The 24250-nt window shown below is 37.0% G+C and overlaps 1 protein-coding gene across 1 annotated transcript in view; it reads right to left on the bottom strand.

The window, feature by feature from the left end:
* Positions 1-24250, bottom strand: part of Sntg1 (syntrophin gamma 1) — a 150228-nt gene that overhangs the window by 61722 nt on the left and 64256 nt on the right. The window contains exons 10-11 of the mRNA XM_042055960.1: positions 15485-15614; positions 7652-7690 (exon numbers count right to left, since the gene is read on the bottom strand). Of these exons, the coding sequence (XP_041911894.1) occupies positions 7652-7690; positions 15485-15614 (169 nt within the window). The remainder of the gene's footprint in view (positions 1-7651; positions 7691-15484; positions 15615-24250) is intronic.

Here is a 24250-nt window from a genome sequence, read left to right as displayed (position 1 = left end):
AAGGGGGCTGTTTCTACCACTGGCTCGGGGCCATGTGTTGGGAAAGCACCCTTCTACCCAACACCTGCTCTCTCTCCACCAAGTAAGATTGGCTTTGTCAGAGTAAGTTCTGATTTCCAAGGCTGCCTCTACAAAATCTTTTTAAATTGGGGCTATCTGACACCATACCTCCTTTAACACCTAAAAATGTTTGCCATCGTGTGAACAAATAAACAAACCCCCATATTTCCATGGTTTCTGCATGCTGTACTCCCACTCTGGCTCCCATTCCCCACCCCCTTCCCCACTTCTCTTGCTGTTTGCTGATCTGGTCCTCAATGGTCCCTGTGTGTTTGCAGGGCTTCTGCAGCCTACTCCAAGATTTTTAAGTTGGTCAGCTGACAGTTTCCTAGAAAAAGTTTTGTTAATCCTTCTCTTAATATTTACGTATAAATAATGTGTCCACAGTATGCTTGTTTTATGTCTGTGTGTGTATGTGTGCTTGTTTTAAAATCTGTAAAACTTGTAACTCCAGATTACAACAGCTCTGAAAAAATACAAACACATGGATAGCTGTCTTTTTTGGTTGATATCAAAATAGAAACCTCAGCACTATCTTTGATAAGAGTACCCATGTACACTGGACCTAACAAGGAGACATTCCATCTTTAATGTATTTTGGCTTACAAAAGTATCCCTTCTAATCTTCTTGCCTCTACTGACACTGGTATGCTGTAACTGATTGGGTAAACTCTATGTCTAAATATAACTTATATGTCTAATTTAGATATACCTAACATTATAGTCAAGTGCCTTTACAGATGGCAATTAACAAAAAAGCTTCTTATGACAGAGACATGCTAGCTCCTGCAACATCCTATAGTTCCTCCAAGAAGATGCTTGATAGCAAGACTCTCCACCTGGAGATTTGCCTTTGGATATGGCAAAGCCCCCCCCCCCCCCCCACACACACACACAAAACTGCCTTCAACCTCATCAGCTTCCTGGACACAACACTGGAGGATCGATTGTCTCATTCTGCCAAGACAGGTAGACCAAAACGTACCCACACAGAAAAATCTGTCGGGCCTCATGGGCTTAGCAGCTAAAGGCAAGTACTACTTCTAAAACTGGTATTCGCCAAAGTCCACAGAGAGTCTTAGAATTGCCTGTGGAGCTAAAAAAGCTGTCTCAGTTCTGCTCATTTACTTCTCCCTCTCAGATCTGTCTGATGGCACTTGATGACTTAAGGCACTGGTAGCTCATTACTTCATTTGATAAGTTTCCTGCTAAAAATACCGACAGGTGTGCCTCATTCACAGGCTTCATAGTCCAAAATTAACAGGTTTCAGAAGCATCTTCAGAGGTTCAGAGTTTCTAATTTTTTTTCATTGTCTTCTAAAATGTTCATGCCCTTTACCCTAAAGCCATCGCCTTTTGCTTTGATACTAAGACGTAAATCTGTTTCAGCTGCCTTACAGATACCTGCAAATTCCTAGGGAAAGTTCTGCTGCTATATCAAAAATTATGGTCCGGTAAAAACTGACAGTCTTCAGAGCCTATTTTGACTCCATCCATTTTCAAGCATATTTTACAGGTCACCCCTGTCTGGGTGAAGACAAACTTACAGAGGACCCTCCAGATGCTGCCAGCACCTGCACCAGCTTCTGGGACTTCACTATTGGTATCATCTCTCCAGGCTCAAATGGGCACCTACCCAACAACTAAAATCTGGTTTTGAAGGACATTTCTGCTTTCATCTCATTCATTCACCCTTGCCTCTCCTCTGGCAGTTAATCAGCCTTTCAAAAGCTAGCCCCATTCATGGGACTGATAATAACAATCTATTTCTTATGCTAGCAACCTGCCTTCTCATCTCCCTCAAGGAACAGATGCCTGAGGTCTCCAAGATGGCAGTTAACCAGATGCCTCTCCAGCCATACCTCCTGCTGAGTATGACCCCACCAACTCCCAACTTTCCTCTCCCCCATGTTGCCCCATGACCACAGGACATAACCAGACTTGAGCCTGTGCCCCATACCCAAAGAGTCTGGGATGTTTGGGTGTGAGCATCACCCCAGACCCTGGCATCCATATACAAAAAGAGTCTGGAATATTTGGGTTCATGCTTCATCCCAGCCCCTGGCATCCATATATTCAAAAAGTGTGGAATTTTGGGTAGAAATTCCATCCTAAATCCCCTCTCCTTGAAGTTGCGGCGGTCCAGACTCCACTCCTGAGAAAGCTCACCAAACAATGACCCCTCCCCAGATATGCTCAAGACCACTCCCACAGGGTGTTTAAACTTTACCCCAGAGAACAAACACATCATTTTCCAGTCTTCCTTCCCTGCCTCCTATCTAGGAGGCCATCTGGGAGTGTTGGTATCCATTAAACCTAGGCTTTTTCTAACTCAGTTTGATTTGATCTGATTCAGATTATTGCATCAGCAGAGAAACTTTTCGGGGTGCAGAAACGTTTCACCCATCAATACATTTGGCAAGTAAATTGATTCATAACTTTATAAAGCACTCAGGTATTCTCAGTCCTTGTTTCTGTCATGGCTACTCACATTTGCCTGAGGAAAAAAACCTATATTCCCTTTGGAGTGAGTAGAAAGTTTAACCTCCCCACTGTCGCAATATACAAGTCAGATTCCTAACTGCATAAAGATAAAGGTAGAAGAACAAACCAATCTTTTTTCTGAAATTGTTTCTTCATATGATGAAGTGTAATAATGAGAAAAACCACTAGCTCTCATTTTACACAATTTTGAGAAATTCATTATATATTTTAAAGATTTTTTAGATGCTGAAGTCTGAAATAAAAAGATTAGTATTATTAATGAAGGATCCAAAAATAAAAATATTGAGACAAAGGATCCAGGAATAGAAATGTAGAGATAAAAAAATATAAATTTGTAGTTTAAAAGAAGAAGATGACAGTCACCAGCCCTGGGGAGCAGCCAGTGATTAACTTTTAACAATGGGTTCCCTTGCCTTAAAATTTGAGGCTCTGTTGGAGACCAATGATTAGCATTTTACAGTGGCTCTCTGGAAAACTTTTAGATGACCCCCTGCCACTTAGTATGAGATTTTTTGAGGCAGGGCAATAGTGTAAGCACAAGCAAGCTCATGGAAACTCACAATGAGTAAGCAAATACTGGCCAAGATAACCTGTCAGGGAACCAAAACAAGGTAATTAATAAATGTGCACTCCTAGCCAATCACAACACACCAGCAGCGACCACCAGTTTCCAAAAGACCAACCAGAAATGTTCCGGCAGCAGCTTACTTTCCCTAATCCTATAAAAATCCCCAACCTGTTTTCAATAAAGAGCTTCGGTATTGGAATCTCCCTGAGTCTGAGCTGTTGACTTAGCTTCTTTTCGCCCCCTGCTCCTTCCCTGGGAAATGCAGACTGCATACAGGCAGCAACAACAAGCCAGCATACACTACAACTCTTGGTTTGCATGGCTCCATATTCTTCCCTGCTGTGAAATGCCAGGGAAGTGTAAAATTTCTGTTAACACCATTAGAGGGGCATGAAGGGAACAACAGACAAATGCGAACACTAGTTTAGCTGAACATCTTGTTGATGAAAATTGTAAGAGCAATTTGCATCCAAGTTTTACCCCAAGATTATAAAAATTCTTTTATCCATGCCTAATGCTTTCTTCTTCCTCTAAAAGGGGAATTCAAAAACTGCCCAGGTTGCCACACTTCCAAAAGTCTGACCTCTGGCTGTGGTCCTAGAGCCTGGTAAGCCTTTGTGTCTCATGGTGATTTTTTTATTTTCTCTTTTACTAAATAAAGTTTGTATATAGATTCACAAATTATGGTGATCTGTTTCCACTGTTGCTTACTCTTGGACCCCAAAATTAGTAATATTAAAATACCAAAAAAAAATGTGAATTCTACCTTGAAGTAAATTGGTATATTTATGTCCCCCAGGCATTATGCAAAAGAGCTTTTTGAGAGTTCAGAGGATTCTTTTAGGAATGGAATCTAAGGGAAGTAATTAAGTCATTGGAGACTATGTCCTCAAAAGTAATTGATGCAGTTCTCCTAGGTACTAATTAGTTCTTCTAGAGTTGTTAATAGAAAAGCAAGGCTAATCTAGTTCTCATTTGTAAACCTGTGGCTGACATGACATCATTTATTACCATATCATGTAAACAAGGATACTCTCAAAAGAGGCTGAGTCAATGGGATGCTTAAAACTATGAACTAAGTAAATCTCTTTCTATACCTTACACAGACACATGACATTCTACTGGAAAATTAATCAATACACACACTAAATCACATATAAAGTTACAATTGATGAATGCATGTTAGAACAGTATTATATGATATCAAACAGTTTTGTTGCTTATTCCAAACATGTTGTACCTGCATGTAAATGGGATCATTGAACCTTAGATGTTGTTCCAGTGAAGTCAATTGTCTCAATTTTTGAGACAAGGTATTCATTGATTAGAAACTCATATCATAAAACAAGCTTACAGGAAAGTGAGTCTCAGGGAACTACCAGCATACATCTCCCCAGTGTTGGGATTAAAGGCCTGGACCATGAAGCTCAGGTACTTTCTTTATTTTATATCATTTTTTCAATTTTTGAAATTATAATATAATTATGTTTTCCTACCTTCCCTTTTCTCTATCCAAATTTCAGTGAATACACTTGCTCTTTCTTAAATTCATGTCTTTTTTAGTATTGTCACATATATTCATATATACATGCATACATATGTGAATATATATGTGCATAGACATATATAAATACACATATACATGTATATATATGTATGTATATATACATTTCTAAATGCAGATATAATGTCTTCTTGGTCCCTATAGTGTTACCTGTAGGTTTCTTTTTTTTTCTTCTTTTTTTAATTAATTAATTAATTAATTTTGGTGTTTCAAGACAGTGTTTCTCTATAGCTTTGGGGCCTGTCCTGGAACTAGCTCTTATAGACCAAACCGCCTCCAACTCACAGAGATCCACTGACCTCTGCCTCACGAGTGCTGGGATTAAAGGAGTTCACTACCATTGCTCAACTAGAGGTCCCTTACTAGGAGAGAACAATTCTCTCTTTCTCATGATTCCCAGTCTCCCTTTGTTCTTTGTCCTTTGAGTATTAGCATGACCATTGGTGTTGTCCTGGCTTGTAAAATCATAGATCTCACAGGAAAATCTACACCTGTCACTTTTCTAAAACAGAATAATTTCAAACTACATTCTAAATATTTATCTTTATACCCACAGTTTTTACCAATCAAGGAGCTATTTCTTTGAAATATGCAGAGATCATTACAGAAGAACAGCCTATCAAAATGTAGAGAGAGTAAGAGATACTGTTGTACTCAGTCATAATCAAGACATCTACAACACACTTTCAGCATATAAGATTTAGATATCATTGAAGAAGGATTGATCTGAAAATCTGTAATAGCCAGAGGAGTGGACGGTTTGTTCTGAAATTGTATCTCCTAGGAATATCAGAGAATTTATTCTCATGAAGCCTCACCAATGCGGCAGATAAAACAAGACCAGGACAGTGATACTAAAGGATGCAAAAGTGGATTTGCATTTGTTTTTGGATGTGGGTGCTGGGGAGTGAACTCAGGCCCTCCTGTCTGTGGTAACTACTTTAGAGTCTGATTTGTCTTTCAAGTTTCCTACATGTGATTTCTATTTAATTCATTCAATATTACTCTAGCCTGGATAGACACAAAGGTGGTGAAAAACTTACCACTGGACAAAGTAAGTACACTTTTAAATTTTGGTCTTACAAGTGACCAAAACCTTACATGATTGGTATCAATATGTATGAGCCAATTTAATCTAGTCATAATATAGAAAAGCTTATGTTAAAGAAAAACAAAACTTAAGTTCAGTCAGTCATAATTGGCTGAGAACATTGTTATGTAACTCGGGTCTTCCCACTAAGAAAGACCAAATAAACCTACTTCATTACTCATGAAGCGTTTCTCTCCATTCTGTGTTGTAGCATTCACTGCTTATGAAGTTTCTCATTCAAATAAGTTGTTAAAAATCTCTTTGCCTTATAGTTTACAGTTAGGAATTATGTTTTAAATTGTAGCTATCATCATAAGTAAAAAATATGATGTATTATTTAGGTTACGAAATACAGTAAATTACCTTTCTAGACTCAGACTCACATGCTGAGGCTAGAAAGAGGTAGACTGGGGATGTCTTAAAGCCATTCACAGATCAAAGAAATAGTTATCATTTTTATTTTTGCAAGATATACAAAATCTACAAATTTCTATTTTTATCTATGTTACAACAACAAAGATCTACCTAATATTGCCTGCTTCTTTATATTCAAACACTTTCTTATTAATGTCTCTACCCCTAACACAGTCCTATGGAATTACTAATATTTCTTCTGAAGTTGGCTCTTGTGCCTTCCGGAATGAATTTCTCAAGAGGACAAAGCCACAAAGGGACTAAACTCAATATCATTGCAGTTAGTGACCAGAGACTCCATGCTCTTGTATCTTCAATAGTATCAAGTGTCTCAAATATGCATTTGAGAATTACTAAATTTAGCATTGTTTCACCTTCTGAATGTGTTCATTATCAAATATGCTCATAGATGGCCATCTGCGTAGGTAAGCAAGAGTGACAGATGTATGTAGGATCTTTGTGGAGACACAGAATGTTCCAGATGAGCTATTTCATGCTATTTCCTTCATGAACAGCTTCATGAGCTGGTCTTGCCCAGAATAATGGCATAGTCTACACTAAAAAAAAGCTGCTGTCAATATAATAAATCATGTTTAAGAGGCAGCAATTCTAATGATAATAAGGATATTTATTTAAGTAAATATAATATTTAATATTCAAAACAAACTTGGAAAATAATTCTTTTTATATAAATGTTGCATATCAGAAATGTGATTTTCTACAAGTTTTGCAAGTAAAATATTGTCAAAACCTTTTAACATATTAAGAGTGATGCATGCTTAGAGTATTAATGATGGCTACAAATAAAAGTTGATATTAAGAGCAATGCGTTTATTAACCTTTTGCATCAATCATATATTATTTTCATTCTACCCATTAAGTTATACTCATCTGGAAGTATGTCAACATATTATGTACTGAGACCAATTTAAAAATTAAGATATACTACACACTAGAAAGTTCAGAGGGAAAGAGCTGTTGCTTTTCCATGAGACCACGGTTTAGTTCCCAACATCCATGGGGCACTCATACACTTCTGAACATCCAGTTCTAAGACCTTACACCCACTTCTGGTCTCCAAAGGCACTCCATGAACAACTGTATATACAGGCAAAACACATAAAACAATTTTTAACTTAAGATATACTAAAACTACCTTATAGAAATACTATACTATGTCTAGATCCTCAGATTTTTTACACAAATCAGTATAATTAGTTCGGAGATGGTGGTTTTATCTTAGACTGCATATCTTTAAAACCTACTTTGCATATATTCAGTGAAGAAAATATATTAAAGTCATAAATTAATTCATGATTAATTTTCTATAAAGATAGCTTATAGTACTAATTATTTTTGTATAAGAATCAGATGGCACCAAGATTACCTTCTATAATAGACATTTTAAAGAGATGTATGATTCAGTGTTTCAAGTATTGCTTGATCTTACCTGCTGGTTTACAGGGAAATTTCTGTTGATTTTTTTGATCTGCAATGATAAATTAATCAATAAATCAGTGACAACAAAAGCATAAAAAGTAGTCCCTATATATATCTGATTATCTAATTTTAGGAGTTCTTTTATATGATCCAGGCATGGTGGTACACACCTTCAAAACCAGTATTTGTCAGGCAGAGGCAGGTTGATCTCTGGGAAGCAAATACTATTCTACTTTGCACAATAAGTTCCAGTGTAGCCAAGGATACATAGTTAGAACCTGTCTCAAAACATGTCTGAGAGTAGGTTATGCTATAATAAAAAGAAACCTCAGCATACTAAAATTGTTACACATAAACCCATTTTAATGGGAGGTCATGTACAATTTCATATATAAGGATTTTGAAAAGTGAGTAGTAATTGTTCACTTGTGAGTAATGAATCTTACTTCCATGTGAAATAAAAGAGCATCTGCCACATAACTAAAGAAAGTAGACTTACTATTTAACATCATACTATGAAATCACAGAACAACAAATTAATTTAATATTGAGAACATAGCAGATATATAGTTTAATATATGTATTTTCAGTCAGCATCTAAATAAAGAGTAATTTTTACTTTCAAAAATTTAATGAACTTTATTTTGTAAGAATGTAAAATCTTCAGAAACATCTCCTCTGAAGAAATTCATGAAAGCAAACTTGAAAAAGCAAATTAAAATACATGATCATATATGACAAACATATGAAACAATAGTGACAAATTAAATCCATTATTCCACATCATATTTATGGAGAAATTTCAATACCAGGTTTATATGGCATGAATTTAGACCAAATTTAAATGTAGATTATTTATATGATAACTTATGCAATTGATGTGTTTTCTTTTCTTTTTAAACTCCCTTTAATTATCTAGTAAACATGAAATATGCAGTTAGATACCTGTAGGCACAAAGTTATAAAAATTATCCAAATCTCCTCTAATAGTACAAATTGACTTTCTAGGTATTAATTATTTAAAATGTAAAACTGAAAAAAGATTTAAAAATAAATATATTTTGAGCAAGTTTTGCAGTTTATAAAGAAAACTGGTCCTTCTTTCATGATGACAACAATGTTCGCCTGCTCCCATTATCCTCACCTCACACACTATGGTGTCTGTGACACATTCCCAACTTCCTATTTCTTTCCCCACAATAATTACAAGTTGGAAAAACAAACAGATTTGACTGCTACACATCACATACTAATCCACCAGAAATCTCTTTGAACATCAGTAAAACAGTTCCTTGAATTATTTCATTTTTGAAACAATTATAGAAATGGACTAATATATTTATTTGGTTTTTCTTTTTTTTCTACAGAACATTTGTAAAAAAAAAGTGTTCTTTCCTATAGGGCACATAAATAAACATTTATTCATTTTACATATATTACCACATATATATAGTCTTTAAAGACATTATTTACTTTGCATTCACTGATAAAAATTATTTTGCAGGAATAAAGTGCTTTTTCTTATTTCAACCACTAAAATGAATTTTATATTTAAATGAACATGTTAGGTTATATTTTTTTTATTAGATTTTTGGAACCTGTCCTGGAACTAGCTCTTGCAGACCAAGCTGGTTTCAGACTCATAGAGATTCACCAGCCTCTGCCTTCCGAGTGTTGGGATTAAAGGTGTGTGCCACCACCACCTGGCTTCTCGGCTAATAGTTCATGTGGAGATTTTTATCCTTAATAGTGCACTATAAAGATTCATAACTTGACTAAGTCTGAAAAATACTCTGAGAAACCTTATTTGGAAAGAGTGTTGGCCATGTATACAGGCACTACAATGCAGGAAGCAATGGTTGTGTAGTATATGCTGAGAAAAAGCAGCTTGCTGTATCCCAGGACTTGGAACTTTACGCACATAAACCTAGTCCCAAACATGCACACACACACACACACACACACACACACACACATACGACTTGGATACATTATTCAAATAAAACTAGCTCCAAAACACACACACACACACACACACACACACATGCATGCATGCACACATAAATGCACACATTTACACATACACATATGAACACACATTGAGAACATTATATTAAAGTGAACAACCCACAGATGTCTGGGAAGAAAACTTATTAAGGGTTAGATGGGGATCACACACTCACAAATGCAGGAGAAAGCAATATCATTGCTTCTTCTTTCAACAAGGAAGGATGGGTAAAGCTTTGGACCATGGCACTGAATGATGTGTTAGGAAGCCTTCCACATCCAAATCAAAGAGAGAGAGAGAGAGAGAGAGAGAGAGAGAGGGGGGGGGGGAATGACTCCCGACCTCAGTCATGTATCAGAGAAAACTGTGCCCAGAGTTCTAGTCACCCCAAATGTCATTGGCCAAAACAAATCGAATTCCCACTACACTTTCCCTCCTTTTCTAAGAAGGTTCTAATCATAACATAAAATTATATACAATAAGAACAACTATAAAGTATTGTGCAGAAAAAGAAAAGGTAATAGCATAAACAAAAATAAAACTACAACCAATAAGAACGAAATCAGGCAAGAAACACTCTCTAAATGTCCAGGCCATAGGTAACTGGCAAATTACAAAGACAATTCTGTAGCTGTCCTAGCCTAAAGAGTCTGTCTTGTGTGTAATAAACCCTTAGCTAAGACATGAGGGAATTGTGACTGTATATATCTAGTCTTCAACCCCATTAAAGACCTGAGAGGGAAAATTTATCACATGTACACAGTACCTTATTTAACATCATTATTTTCTAGTAAGGAAGGCAAGGTCAACTTTATTTCTGTCTTAACCACTGGTCTTCAGATGAATTTTTTAGTGGGATTAATTTAGGGTCATGTTTTCATTATAATGAGTATTAGAGAATAAAGTTAAAAGTTTAACTATTATGTCTTTGGGAACTTTTGTTATAATGGCATCACAGACTTAGAAAATATGTCAGAATATGGGTGAGTCTCACAAGGTCTTACACCTAGACAAAGAGATACAGGCAATTAACAGCAACATGAAAGAGAAAGAATCAGGATTCACTCCCTGATTGATTATGCAAACTCAAGGTGTCGGCTTTAAATGCATATAAATGATCAACACTGAATGGATTCAACAAGTTGTATTTATACATTTATGTATATGTGTGTGTGTGTATGTGTGTGTGTGTGTAAAAAACAATAATTAACATGTGACACTAAATTTGGAAGTGTGTGAATGGACATCAGAAGAGTAGAAAAGAGAAGGAGGGAGAGATGAAATGCAGGATTCACACATGAAATTCTCCATAAATAAAGAAAATAAAAATTATAAAATATTTGAGTTGAGAATAATAAGTTAGGTATATGACTAATACTCAGGTTCTGAGTAGCACCTATGTGCAGAGACAGTGAGATAGACAACAGAGGTAGAGAATGACCTTCAACAGGGTAGGGAGCAGTATCTGATGGTTTATAGGGAGGACTGAGATTACAAAATGTAGTATTTTCCTCTACATATCTGAGTAACTACCAATTCAAAGAAAAAAGTTAACATGTCTTTCCAAAGGCAGAATGAATATAAATAGATAAAAGCTATAAAACTAAGGTTTTTATTGAGTATACTGAAGTATTGCCTAGTGTGGAGCTGCCAAAGGCTTCAGTACTGCATAGGACATTTTCTTCTTTTTTATGGCTGAAAAAAACTCCAGTGTCTATAAACAAATTGCCTTTACTTCTTCATCTGCTACTCGGCATATTTAACTTGGAAATGAGGCTGATTCTATATACCAGGTAAAAGAATGATGCAATTAACATGGGGTGCACGTTTCTCTGTTCTGTGGTATGCAGACACACATTCGTAAGTTATATAATGGTATGTTCCCAGGGATAGACTATATCCAAATCATAGTGCAGTTATATTTTTAGTTTTTTGAGAAACTAAATTATATGACTTTCACTCATTTTGATTTCTATAATGATAGTACCAGTATTCAACTTACCAATTAGTGCTTAAGATCTTTTTATATTTTTATCAGCTTTTGTTCCTAATTTCTTTCCTTCCTTCCTTCCTTCCTTCCTTCCTTCCTTCTTTATTTCTTTGGATTCTTTTCCACATCCAATTACCATCTTCAGTGTTTTTCTAGTGCTTGACATTTTTTTACCATAGAAGTCTTTATTCTCCTGAACTATCCCCAGCTACTTCTTTCCTGAGACTATTGTAAGTCTACTTTTGTTGATTTCTTTCTTGGAAAATCCATTATTGGTTTAAAGAAAATTCCTGGAATTTGAGTATTGATATTGCCTCCCACTACTTTCTTGGAAGTATTATGATTAAGGTAGTTTAAATGGGTTTAACTGGTCCCATAATCTCAAAGGGAGTGGCTCTGATGGAGTGGCTACAGCCTTGTTTGTTAGAAGTGTGTATAAAGCTCCTGCTTGAGGCGACTTCCCTCATGGATAGATTATTAAATCAAATAAATTCTCAAGTTTCTTGTAGTCAAGTTATTTTATCAGAGCTTCAGAAAGGAAACTAAGTAAGAGTTCAGAGGCGGTGTCTGTTTTCTTCATGCCATTGTGAGGATGTCTCATCGTGGAAATTGTGCCATGAAGCTGGCATCTGTTTCTTTGGGCTCCTTGATGCCCAAGAGACTCTGCAGCTTTGCTTTCACCCTATCTCAGCACTAGGTTTTCAAGTGTTGTCAGGTGACTTGTATCCTTCCAACTAAACATTTCTTGCAAGGAACAGATGTTCTAAGATCCTTCCTAGGATCTAGGCCACTGACAATCCAGAGGTAGCTGTGAGAAAGAAATATTTAAAGCCTAGCAGTCTGCTCTTTTAAAAGAACACATACAGAACCTTGCCCCCTAAGCAAGACATTCTCACCATTGCTGCCGTGAGACATAGTCACATTTTCATGAGCCATTGGATCCCAAACACAAGTGGGGTAGAACTGCAATCCTCATCACTTCAGGTTTATCAGGATGGGCTGGGAGGAAGCAGAGCTTCACTCTTGCTCAAGCTGAAAGTGCTTTGGCCAGGCTGATGGGTTCCATTAATGCAGAGCTATATCTTCCTCTGTCTGTGTTAGCACCACAGTGGTGTTCAACTTCATGTGTGATCTCACCCCCAGAATTTTCAAAAAGGAGCACACAAAAAACACTGGCTATAAGAGCTTGCCTTGTATTATTTAAAAAAGGATATGATATATTTACTAAGGTCTTTCTTGAGTCCAAAGCAAATCTGCATTGTTATTGTAGCTGACAGGAGCATTGACTTTAAGATAGAGTTGTGACTTTGTCAGTTGGTAAGACTTGAATATTTTGCCTGACTGCTGATTTAAAGTTCTGAGTTTCCCTGAGGTTTTCACAAATATTTCAGTAAGTTATGAAACAACTATGAACAGAGGTAAAGAAATAGGTGGCCAAAGTATTTTTATTTTTCAAAAATGAAATAAAGTTATCACTTTTAACAATGTGACACTACTGGGTGTGTGTGTGTGTGTGTGTGTGTGTGTGTGTGTGTGCGCGCACACAAGCTTGTTTGTTCATGTGCATATGTGTGTGCATATTTATAGATGCTAGAGTTTAGCTTGAATAATAGAAACCCAGAGACAGATATTGGGGTTCAACCTGAAGATCAGAAAAGCAAAGGAACCAAGAGCTCTTACCTTTAAGAAATTCTCAGATTGAAACAGAGCTAGTTCCTGTAGCATCTGCCATATGGATCTGTTTCTGCATTGATCTTGTGTAGCCCAGTGTAGCCTTGAACTCACAGAGATCCATCTGCCTCTGTCTCCCAAATCCTGTGATTAAATGTCTGCGACACTATTGCCTGGCCTCTAGTGGCTTAGTTTTCTCTTCTGGTCTTCAGGAAAGCTTCATTTATAAAACCTAAATTAAATGTCACTATACTAGAGAGCAGCTCCAAGTGTTACTTGGCATGGAACTCAGGGCCACCATTGCTGCTTGACAAATTGCCAGCATTTTAACATTGCAGATCACACTTCTTCAGCACCTTTTAACTTTTATTTTTAATGATTCTCACTATGTGTTATGAGATTTCTCTTATGCCTTTTATCTGGGGAAATTTTTTTGCAGGATTTGAAAGTTGAAAATGTAAAATATTGCAGCATCCTTAAAACAAAATTTTTTTTTGGGGGGGGGGGGAATCCCTGCCAGTGCAGAGCCAGAAAAACATGGTACCCTCCTAATGACAGCAAGAATGGGAAAGTTAAGAGATTTACTAGACACACTGATTCTAAAGATGGAGCACTGGTGCTCCAGGTCTAGAACCTGAGTCATTTAGTAAGTGCTGCGAGATCAGAATGGTACCACATAATAAGGAAAGAATAAAGCATCAGGACCTTCCCTTTTGGGAGCATATCAGAACTGGACCATATAGTAAGACTAAGACACAAGAGTACACAATTAGGGAACAGCTCAGCACAAATGGTGCATCATGCCCCTTAGAGAATGAAAATTACTCCTAAATTGCAGTGGAGTGTCCGGTCCCCAGAAGTCCTTTTCCCAAGGGCAGGCATTTGGATAAGGACCTCCATTCCCTCAGGGGTTTGAGGAAAGTTCCTGCTTGCTCAAAAGGGCAAGCAGAGGAACTTTTGGCCCTTCCACTAACATATGACTGGTGCCTATTAACTCATCATGGTCGGTACTACATTCCTCAACCCCTGATCTGAAGTCACACCCCAGCTCATATGCCACGTCTTACCCATTTAATCCTATGTGCAACCATATAGTATAAAAGGTAGATTTTTTCAATAGACATGGTGGCAGCCATCTTGATCCACTGATTCACTCCCAGACTGTGTCCGTCTCCTTTTTCTCTTCACCACCTCCACTCATCCTATTTGGGATGTGAACTCCCCCAACCCACCCACTTGAAGCTGGTCTCCACCCATTGCTCATCAATAGCATCTTTCCAGAATATCAACTTGTCAAACCTTGGCAAGCTGCCGAGGCTTGTGAATGCAAGTGAGTGCCAGCCGTTTCACTGTTTCTGTCTCCCCAGTGCTGATTAAAATATGTGGGGCACTAGATTTCTTCATAAGAGATTTGGGGATCAAGCCCAAGTCCTCCTGTTTACTCAGAAAGAATTTTATAGACTGAGCTCTCTACTTCTCACCTGTTTATAATTTTCAAACTTTTGGAGGGCTACATTTCTAAAATTAATACTGAGAAAGGATGAAGTATTTCAATGTTGTGATAACAAAGACCTGATGACCACAAAACCACACAGGAATTGAGGGAGAAGAAAGGGATTTAGAAAGACAGATTAAGAGGGAAGCTATATGTAATGACAGAGACCTGGCTGTCCTGCACAAATTCCTGCATCCCATAATGGCATCCACTCAGTAGCATTGTGCCTGAAGGATTCCAAGTTCGACTTTCAATATCCTTGTTAACACCTTTCCCCTGAACCTCCTCATTCCCATATTTTCAGCAGCAGTCCTGAAATCACTGAAGACATATCAATAAAATTTCCTTGAAATTCAGTATCCTATTGCTCTTAGGTAAACATACTCCTTCCATGACAAATTTTGTTTTATGTTTATTTAACGCAGTTGCTTATTTCTTTTGGCAAAGGAAAACAGTGAGTGCTTTCTCGCGTGTCTGGGTTCTCATGGTGAGCTGAGATTATTCCCTTGTGTTTCAGAGTGTTCCGAGGAAGTAGAAGGAGGCTCATTCTTATTATATCACTAGGCAGATTAAGCAAAGTTAAATGCCACCAAATAACCCTATGAATGCTGGAAGACTTGCTCCCGGGACTACTGAAAGTCCTTCTGACTGTATAATTATTCCTTGAATGAGTACTTACATTATGCTTTGTGAGGTTTGAAATATTAGCTGCTATTGCTTGGAGCCAATCCATGCAGTCTTCAGTAGACAGGCACTGAATAATTCCACTGCAGACTCCATCCACAGCAACAACTTGGAAAGCATTCTGCCTAAAGTTGCATCAGAGCAGAAGAGACCAAACACCTCGTTAGTTAGCTGTTTGGAACTCAGTCCTGTACCTAGAAGAGCTCCTTCTTCATACAACTGAACAAACAGCTTCCAGAATCAAATTTGATTACCTTCTTTATACATACATCTGTTTTTAAATAAAGCAACAAAAAGATCAAGATATTATGCAATTTCAAATAATTAGATAACATTCTTAAATTCAGGTAAATGTGGAGAAAGTGTGTGGACTTGAACAGCCTCAATGCAGGGGCATCTTTTCCCTTTGGCCAAACATGCACAGTCTATGATTCTTTCTCTGATCTTTTGACATATGTTATTACATTTCCTGACTTACAGTGAAAAGATTGCAAACATAAACAAACATTAAACATTACATTGTAAAACTCATGCTAATTTCTTGAGTGTTCTTTGGATATAGAGTTAGTTGACAGGAATACATGAAACCACAGCATGAATAGAAGTCCCCAAAAGCTCTGATCCTGAACACTCATCTGTTGTGTAACATGGTGCACTTTAGAAAATTTACAAGGCATATTTAAATCCACCAGTGATGGAGCCATACAAAGTTTCCACAGCTGAGCATTCAAAATAGAATACTAGCTTCATGTATTTTTGAGAAATCTCCAGCTTGTGTTTCATCCCACACCCCACCCAGATGTTCAACTGGGAACTTGGCCCCACTCCTCCCATTCCAAATCTGGCCCCTCAGAAATCTCCTCCCCAGTCGCTGCTCAAGATTGTGCCTACAGAGTAATGAAGTTCTGATCCCTACAGCTGCCAGGTGATTTCACTCCCTCTGTTTCTCTGAGATCATCAGAGGTGCTTTGTTCATTAAACCTGGACTTTTAATTCAGCCTGAACTGACTTACTCCATCAGAAGAAAAAAAAAAAAAAAACACTACTGGGGATCCAATACTTATCATCTTGCGCTGAACCCAGGTAGAGTTGAGTCTTTCCAGGGACCATGTGGTCATGGAAAGCCACGCTCCATTCGATCCCGCCTCTGTCACCCCCAGACCAACTTTTGCTAAGGTCCCAAACTAAAATCCTGCTCCCAAACTAAAATCCTATAATCTCTTCCACCTACAAATTGGTGTGCCAAGATGGACCAAATGTATCCACATAAATGGAGGCTGCTCGCTTGTTTTCTGACCACCCAGATCAGAAATAATCACACATATACTATATTAATTTCAATAGGTTAAGTGTATTTCCAGCTAGCTCTTATATCTTAAACTAACCTATCTGTGAATCACTGCAAGGTAGTGACCTACTAGCAAGGTTCCAGCAAGCTCCTGCAGGTGTCTTTCTCCTTTGGCAACTACATAGTGTCTCTCCCTACTCCACCTACTTTCTCCCAGCATTCAGTTTAGTTTTCCCAGCCTAGATCTATTCTGCCCTGCCGTAAGCCCACACAGCTTCTTTATGTATTAACCAATAAAAGCAATGCATATACAGAAGGACTTCCCACATCACTGATAGATTTTCCAGTTTAACAGCTGTTACCTAACCTGCTACTGGGTTTTCAATACTTATCAGTATTCAAATATTCTCTCCAAATATACACCTTTACTGGTTCTATCAGTTTACAACTGAGCATTTGAGAATATTAGGTGTTCCCTAACACAAAGGAAAACCCAGGGAGCATATATCTGGCCCAGAGTCATTTGAGTAGGCCTCTGTCTATTTAATTTTTCTCTAGGCCAGATCCAGTCTCTAATGGAACACTTGATGCCTGAGAGGTTTGTTTTCCAAATCACTGCGTATTCACATTGTTAACAGCTTTAGTGATGCTAGTTCTCATACCTGACGCTTCAAACTGAAAACAGGCAAGTGCTCAAACATGCATCACTTATTTGATCTTCAAATAGATGTTTATTAGTAATAAAGTGGTTTTAAACTTCTTGTGATAAAAACCTGCTTCATGAAAAAAGTATATTCAAAACTCACCTATATATTAAGTTTAATTCATGTATTTGGCTGACAGTCTAGCCATTAATGGTGGAGCCACCTCTCTAGCCCTGAGCTCTAATTCCAATGCTCCACAGTGAGTATGGTGTTTACAGTATCCAGACCTAAGGCTGGAGAGATGGCTCAGCAATTAATAGCAAAGATTCCTTATTCAGACCTAAATTCTAGTCTCACCACCCACATGGATGCTTACAAGCATCTGTAAACAGCAGTCCTGGAGATAGACATCCTCTTCTGACTTTCAGGACAACTAAATATCTACTTGTTGCACAGACATACATGCAGGTTAAACAAACATACACGTTAATGATTTTTTAAATGCCCAGACAGAAGCACAATCATCTATGGAAAAGGAGATCAAATTTGAATGTAGCAATGTATACTTTTTTTCTACTCTGTGTTTGTCATGACTTTTTCTTTATAAACTACAATAAGAGGACAACTAGGTATTTTTAGCTGATAAGTGCTAAAATTTATGTAATCTTATATCTTATATAATATATCTTATATTATATATATATATATCTTATATAATCTTATATAGTTCTTGATAGAATAAATCTGAGGAACTAATACTTTATACACCAGACCTAGATATTAACACAAGAGTTTTTATACTCTGTGTAATGAATGTAAATAACATACATTTCTAATTATTGAAGTTAATTACTCTTATTTTTATCAATAATTGATTCTAAGCCATAAGTCTTCTTACTTTGTGAGGGTTTGGTTAAGAGAAATAAGATAAACAATGATATTTGTGCATTAGAAACAAGAATTTCAGAGGCTGAAGTATACAAAATTATTGTGACTTGATTACTGTCACTATGAGCAGGATACTGTATATAGATAGAATAGGCATAGAAAATTGGTAAAGGCTCTGTGGGACTTCCTGGCAATGAATAGCTAGCATAGCATAGAGCCATGGTAAGCATTTGTCTGGTTATCATGGGTAGATAAGCAGTGTGGGTCAGCCTATTATTAGGGAAAGTATTATGACTAGGAAATCTTCTAAGGTACACAGATGGATTAGGACACTTGGACAAATTGATGCAGTTCAATAGCTCCATGATTAAAAATGAATAGTAAGAGACAACAGAACCAAAATTCCTCCAGGGTTTTTGACCTAAAAAATAGAACATCTATCGTGGGAAAAGCAAGGGAAAGCCTAAATTTTACACAGAAATAAGAAATCTAAAACAAACATAGGCGTGCAAAAGGCACAGTGTATTTTAAGAAAGAATGGTTGCTGGGTCTGTTTATAATAAGACCTCATCTATAAAAGCTTGCAAAATATTCCATACATGCCTAGATTGGACAATTAGTTAATTTGGAGTAATTGCAAAGGAAAGAAAGAAACAAAAAGAACTCTGGCTCTCAATTAACTCTGGCTCTCAAATCACAGGCAGCAAGCCCATTGTCCTTTCGCCTTTGGGACTCTTCTTTCAGCTTTCCTATTAAAGAAAAACGTTTGCCGACCCTTATAAGAATACATCTCAATTATAATGTTCTACCCTTGAAATTCACCAACCCAGTACCCAGACTTCCCAAGTCGTCCTCCAGAGTCTAAAGTGACGTGTTGTTCTGACCTCTTCATCCACATATTTTCCATAATCTACAGGATTTAGACCAGGTCTCATAACCTGTGCTGCAGCCAAAGCTAGTCTCCTCTCCTTTCACTCCATGTTTGGGTCCATATCCTCCTATTTACCCACAACACAACAGGTTCCTCCATGTCATACCCAACCTTTCCATAAAGTCTTATCTACTCCCACATTCCCACCTTGAACAGGAATCACATCCTGCACACCCAGCTAAGACCCAAATCTGCATACCTGACTGTGTTCTATCCAAACTACTAACTTTTAGGCTTAGTCTGCTCCCCCATCCTTTCTCCCCAATATTACTTCATCCATAACAAACTTAAAACTAATAAAGAAAGTCCAAATACCCAGTCTTATCTCAGGAGTACCAACAGTATATCAAGCCAGTATTTTCTGACCAAAATTGATCAGTCTTGTGAAAGTGCTTGACAATGAGTATTATATAGATGAAGTCTAGGACACAGAAATTAAATCATCATACATCTCTGAAAGTATTCAAGGAGCTTACAGAAAACACAAAGAAGCAGCTTAATGAAATCAAGGAGAAAGTGCTTAAGGAAATAAATGCTAAGTGGTGCCCAAGAAAACACAAAAAGCTAATGGTAATGACAAAGAAAAACCTGAACTTGAAAACTAAATTCAGCAGGGAAACATTGAAGAGGACTCAAGTGAAATGAAGATGGAACTAGAAAACTCAATAGTACATTTAGAAAACTCAACATTGGAAAAACGAGAACAGAACAAACCCAACACAGTCAATAGCAAGAAATGATAGAACTAGAGCTGAAATAAACAAAGAAACAATAGCTCTAATATCAGCTTTTTGAGAAGATTAACAAAATTGACAAACACTTTGTCCAACTAACTAAATTAAAGAGAGGATTCAAATGAATAGAGTTAGGAATATAAAGAGGGAAATACTACAATAGTTTTTTTTTAAAAAAAGCCCTAATATTAAAAGGGAGTATTTTAAAAACATGTGCTCCATGAAGATAGAAAATCTAAACCAAATGGATTTTTTTCCTAGATTTAAGCTAACCACCAAAGTTAAACCAAAAAAGTAATCAACCTAAAAAGACTGATAAAAATGAGGATTTTGAAATGGTAATAAAACCTTTTCAGCTAATAAAAGTCCAGAGCCAGATAGATTCACAGAAAAATTCTTCCAAACATTCAAGGAAGAGCTATTCTCAGCTGGTGTAGGAGGTCCTCCTGTCTGTGTGTTGCTTTCATTGGTTAATGAATAATGAAACTGCTTTGGCCTTATAAAGCAAAACTTAGGTAGGCAGAGAAGACAAAACTAAATGCAAAAAAAAAAAAAAAAAAAAAAAAAACAGAGTGAGAGAGAGCCGCCATGGAGCTGCCAGAGTCAAATATGCTAAATCTTTTCTGGTGAGCCACTGCCACGTGGCGATATACAGATTAATAGAAATGGGTTAAATCAAGATGTGAGAGCTAGCCAATAAGAAGCTAGAGCAAATGGGCCAAGCAGTGTTTTCATTTCAAACAATTTCTGTGTGTTTACTTCGGGATGGCCGGGACGAACAATCAGCCCTCTCCCTTACAACACTCAGTCCTTCTTAGAGTATTTTAAAAATAGGAACAGAAGGAACACTCTTTGAAGCCAGAATCATTCAAATAGCAAATCAGGTAAAGACACAACAACAACAAAAAGAATAACTATAAGCTAATATTTCTAAAGAACTAGAATAAAAAAACACTGAATAAAATATTTGCAAACTGAACACAGACATATATCACACAGATATACATTGTGACCAAGTTGGCTTTGTTCCTGAAATGTAGGTATGGTTAAACATACATATGTAAATAAATGTAAAAAAATCACTTAAATGAACTTAATGACAAAATTTGTATTATCATCTCAATAGATACAGTAAAAGTCATTAACAAAATTCCATCATGTCTTTGTGATAAAAGTTTTAGAGAACGTAAGGTTGGATGGGATATACCTTATCATAATAAAAGCTATATACAAGAAACCTACATCCAGTATCATTACAAATGGAGAAAAGGTTGAAAAATCCAACTGTAGTCAGGAACAAAACAGGGTTATTTGCTATCCTCATTCTTTTTCAAAAGTATGTGTGAAAACCAGGTGATGGTGGCGCACGCCTTTAATCCCAGCACTCAGGAGGCAGAGGCAGGTGGATCTCTGTGAGTTTGATGCCAGCCTGAGCTACAAGAGCTGGTTCTAGGACAGGCTCCAAAGCTAAAGAGAAACCCTGTCTCAGAAAAAAAAAGGTATGTGTGAAATATTTGATGATAAAGCAAGATAAGAATATAGAAAAGATGTAAATAGGGAAAGAAGCAAACTATGCTCAATTTGCAGATAGTATGCTATACATTAGTGGTCCAAAAATTTCTGCTCAAAACTATGAACAAATTTAGCAATGTGGCAGGATGTAGAATCATCTTGCACTTGCACAAATTAATAGTGTTTTGATACATCAACAACAATCACACTGAGAAGGAGATCATGGACACACTTCCATTAATTATAACCTCAAAGAAAATTAACAAAAAAGTAAAGGACCTCTACAATGAAACTTTTAAACTTCTAATGAAAGAGATAAAGACACTAGAAAATGAGAAGCCATTCCATATTTATGGATTGAAAAATTAACATTGGAAAATGGTCACTCTCTCAAATCCTATTTACAGATTCAATGAAATTCCCAACAACATCGCTGTCTCTTCATGGTTGTTGTTGTTGTTGTTGTTGTTGTTCATTTGTTTATTGTTGAGACAGGTATTCTCTGTATAGCCCTGGCTGTCCTGGAACTCTCTCTAGACCAGGCTGCCCTTGAACTCGGGGATCCACCTGCCTCTGCCTCCCAAATGCTGGAATTAAATGTGTTCACCACCACCGCCCAGGAGTCCCACCTCATTCCTCACATAAAGGAAAAAACTATGTTTAAATTCACATGGAACAACAAAAGATACGGAACACCTCCAACAATCTTGAACAGTACAAAACAAACAAAAACAAAACAATAACAAAACGCTGGTGCTGTTACTTCTCTGGATCTTAATATATATTACAGAACCATAATAATAAAAACAATACGGTGTTGGCAGGAAACAAAAATCTCGACCAGTGGAACAAAATTAAAGACAAAAATATGAACACATGTAATGCCAGCAACGTAATATTTGACCAAGGTGCCTAGAAAAATACACTGGACCCTACTACCACACTTCCTATCAAACATCTACTATCCTGCTATTCCGCTTCACCATCTTCATACCTTCTTCTGTGTTTAGCTCCTTCCCCACTTTCCTAAGGAAAACCCCACTTCACATTTCTCTTATGAGATTGCTTGTTTTCTGCCATTCTTCTGTCTTTTGCTATCCAACTGCTCTACCTTAGCAATTGCCTATTTTCCTTTTGCAACTTGTGCAGCTACTCCAGGCTAGGAACTCACAACTGAAGATTTGGAGCTATGAACGCCGAGTAAGGGAGAGCATGCTACATTTGTCTTTCTGAGTCTGGGTTGCTTCACTCATTGTGAACATTTTTGGTTCCATCTTTGACCTGCTTGGTTTGTGATTTCAATTTTTTAACTGCTGAAAAGTATTCCATAGCGTATATATAACATATTCTCATTGCCTGTTTATTATTTGTAGAGTATTGGGTTGTTTCCATTCCCTAGTTATTGTGAATAGCAGCAATGAACATGGCTGAAAAAGTATCTGTCGAACAGAAAGTCCAGTCCTTTGGGCATGTTCCAAGAAGAGATATGTCAGGGTCATATGGTAGGTGAACTTTTAGGTTTTCTGAGAATTCTCCACACTGGCTTTCATAGTAACTTTTACACTTTGCAATATCACTAAAAGTGAGTGAGTTTCTTTTTTCTCCAACATCCCCTCCAGCATCTCTGGTCAGTTTTTACATTGGTTTTTTACCATTCTGGTTGGAGTAAGCTGAAAAACGCTATTTTGATTTGAGTTTCTTTAGTTGCTAGTGATGATGAACATCAGTCTGTAAAAACAAAAGTCAAAAGCAAAATATAAATCTTCTCTCAGTTTCCTTTAAATATAAAAAATAAACCAGCCGGGCGGTGGTGGCGCACGCCTTTAATCCCAGCACTCGGGAGGCAGAGGCAGGTGGATCTCTGTGAGTTCGAGGCCAGCCTGGTCTACAAGAGCTAGTTCCAGGACAGGCTCTAAAAAAAAAAAAAAAAAGCTGCAGAGAAACCCTGTCTCGAAAAAAAAAAATAAACCATATTAAATAAAAAAAGAAGAAAACTAAAGAGTAAAACTGAAAAATATAGACCTTATTAAGAGCAATTAATTGTAATTTAATTGCTTGTTATTATAATTCAATAAACCATAAAATTTAGATTAAAAAACTTCTCTCAGTTTAATAATCAGACTCTAAATTCTTAGACCAAGCCCTAATGATTTGATATATCTTAAGCCAACATTTAAAGCCTAATGTCCAATTACCAATGGCACTTGATGCCAGATAGACAGTGTTCAGGAAAAACTGGTGGTTTTTACTGCAACTTGATATTGCATGCTTTGCTGGTACTCATGGGAGGCCTGCCCCCCTCTGAACAGAAACAAAGGAGGAGTAGATGGGGGTCAGGAGAGATGGGGGAGAGAATATCAGAAAGGGATAGCTGGAGGAGAAGCTGTGGTCAGGATATAAAACAAACTCATATGAGAAAATATAAACTTGGGATATTCATCATAGCATGAGTGTTGATAAATTTCATTCAATATTCCTAACTCTCAGAGTTTAAATAGAATAGAATAAATGATATTCCTGCATAATAATAAAGCAATAAATTTCTGATTCATTAAAACTCAATAAAATATGCTAAAAATTCAGAATACAAAGATCAACACAGCCTAGAGAGAGTTATTATTTGCATGGGCAGTTGTGAAACTCTGGAAAAATATTTACCTATGTTTCCAGCAATATAAATATGACATTTTCAAGTACACATGGTGATACACGTTTCTATTTTTCACATAATGACAATAAGGACTGAACAAGGGGAGAGACCATC

Source organism: Arvicola amphibius, chromosome 11, assembly GCF_903992535.2.
Source record: "Arvicola amphibius chromosome 11, mArvAmp1.2, whole genome shotgun sequence".
In the NCBI taxonomy this organism is placed as follows: domain Eukaryota; kingdom Metazoa; phylum Chordata; class Mammalia; order Rodentia; family Cricetidae; genus Arvicola; species Arvicola amphibius.
Note: the sequence above shows the minus strand (reverse complement) of the source record. Positions and strands in the feature narration are given on the sequence as shown.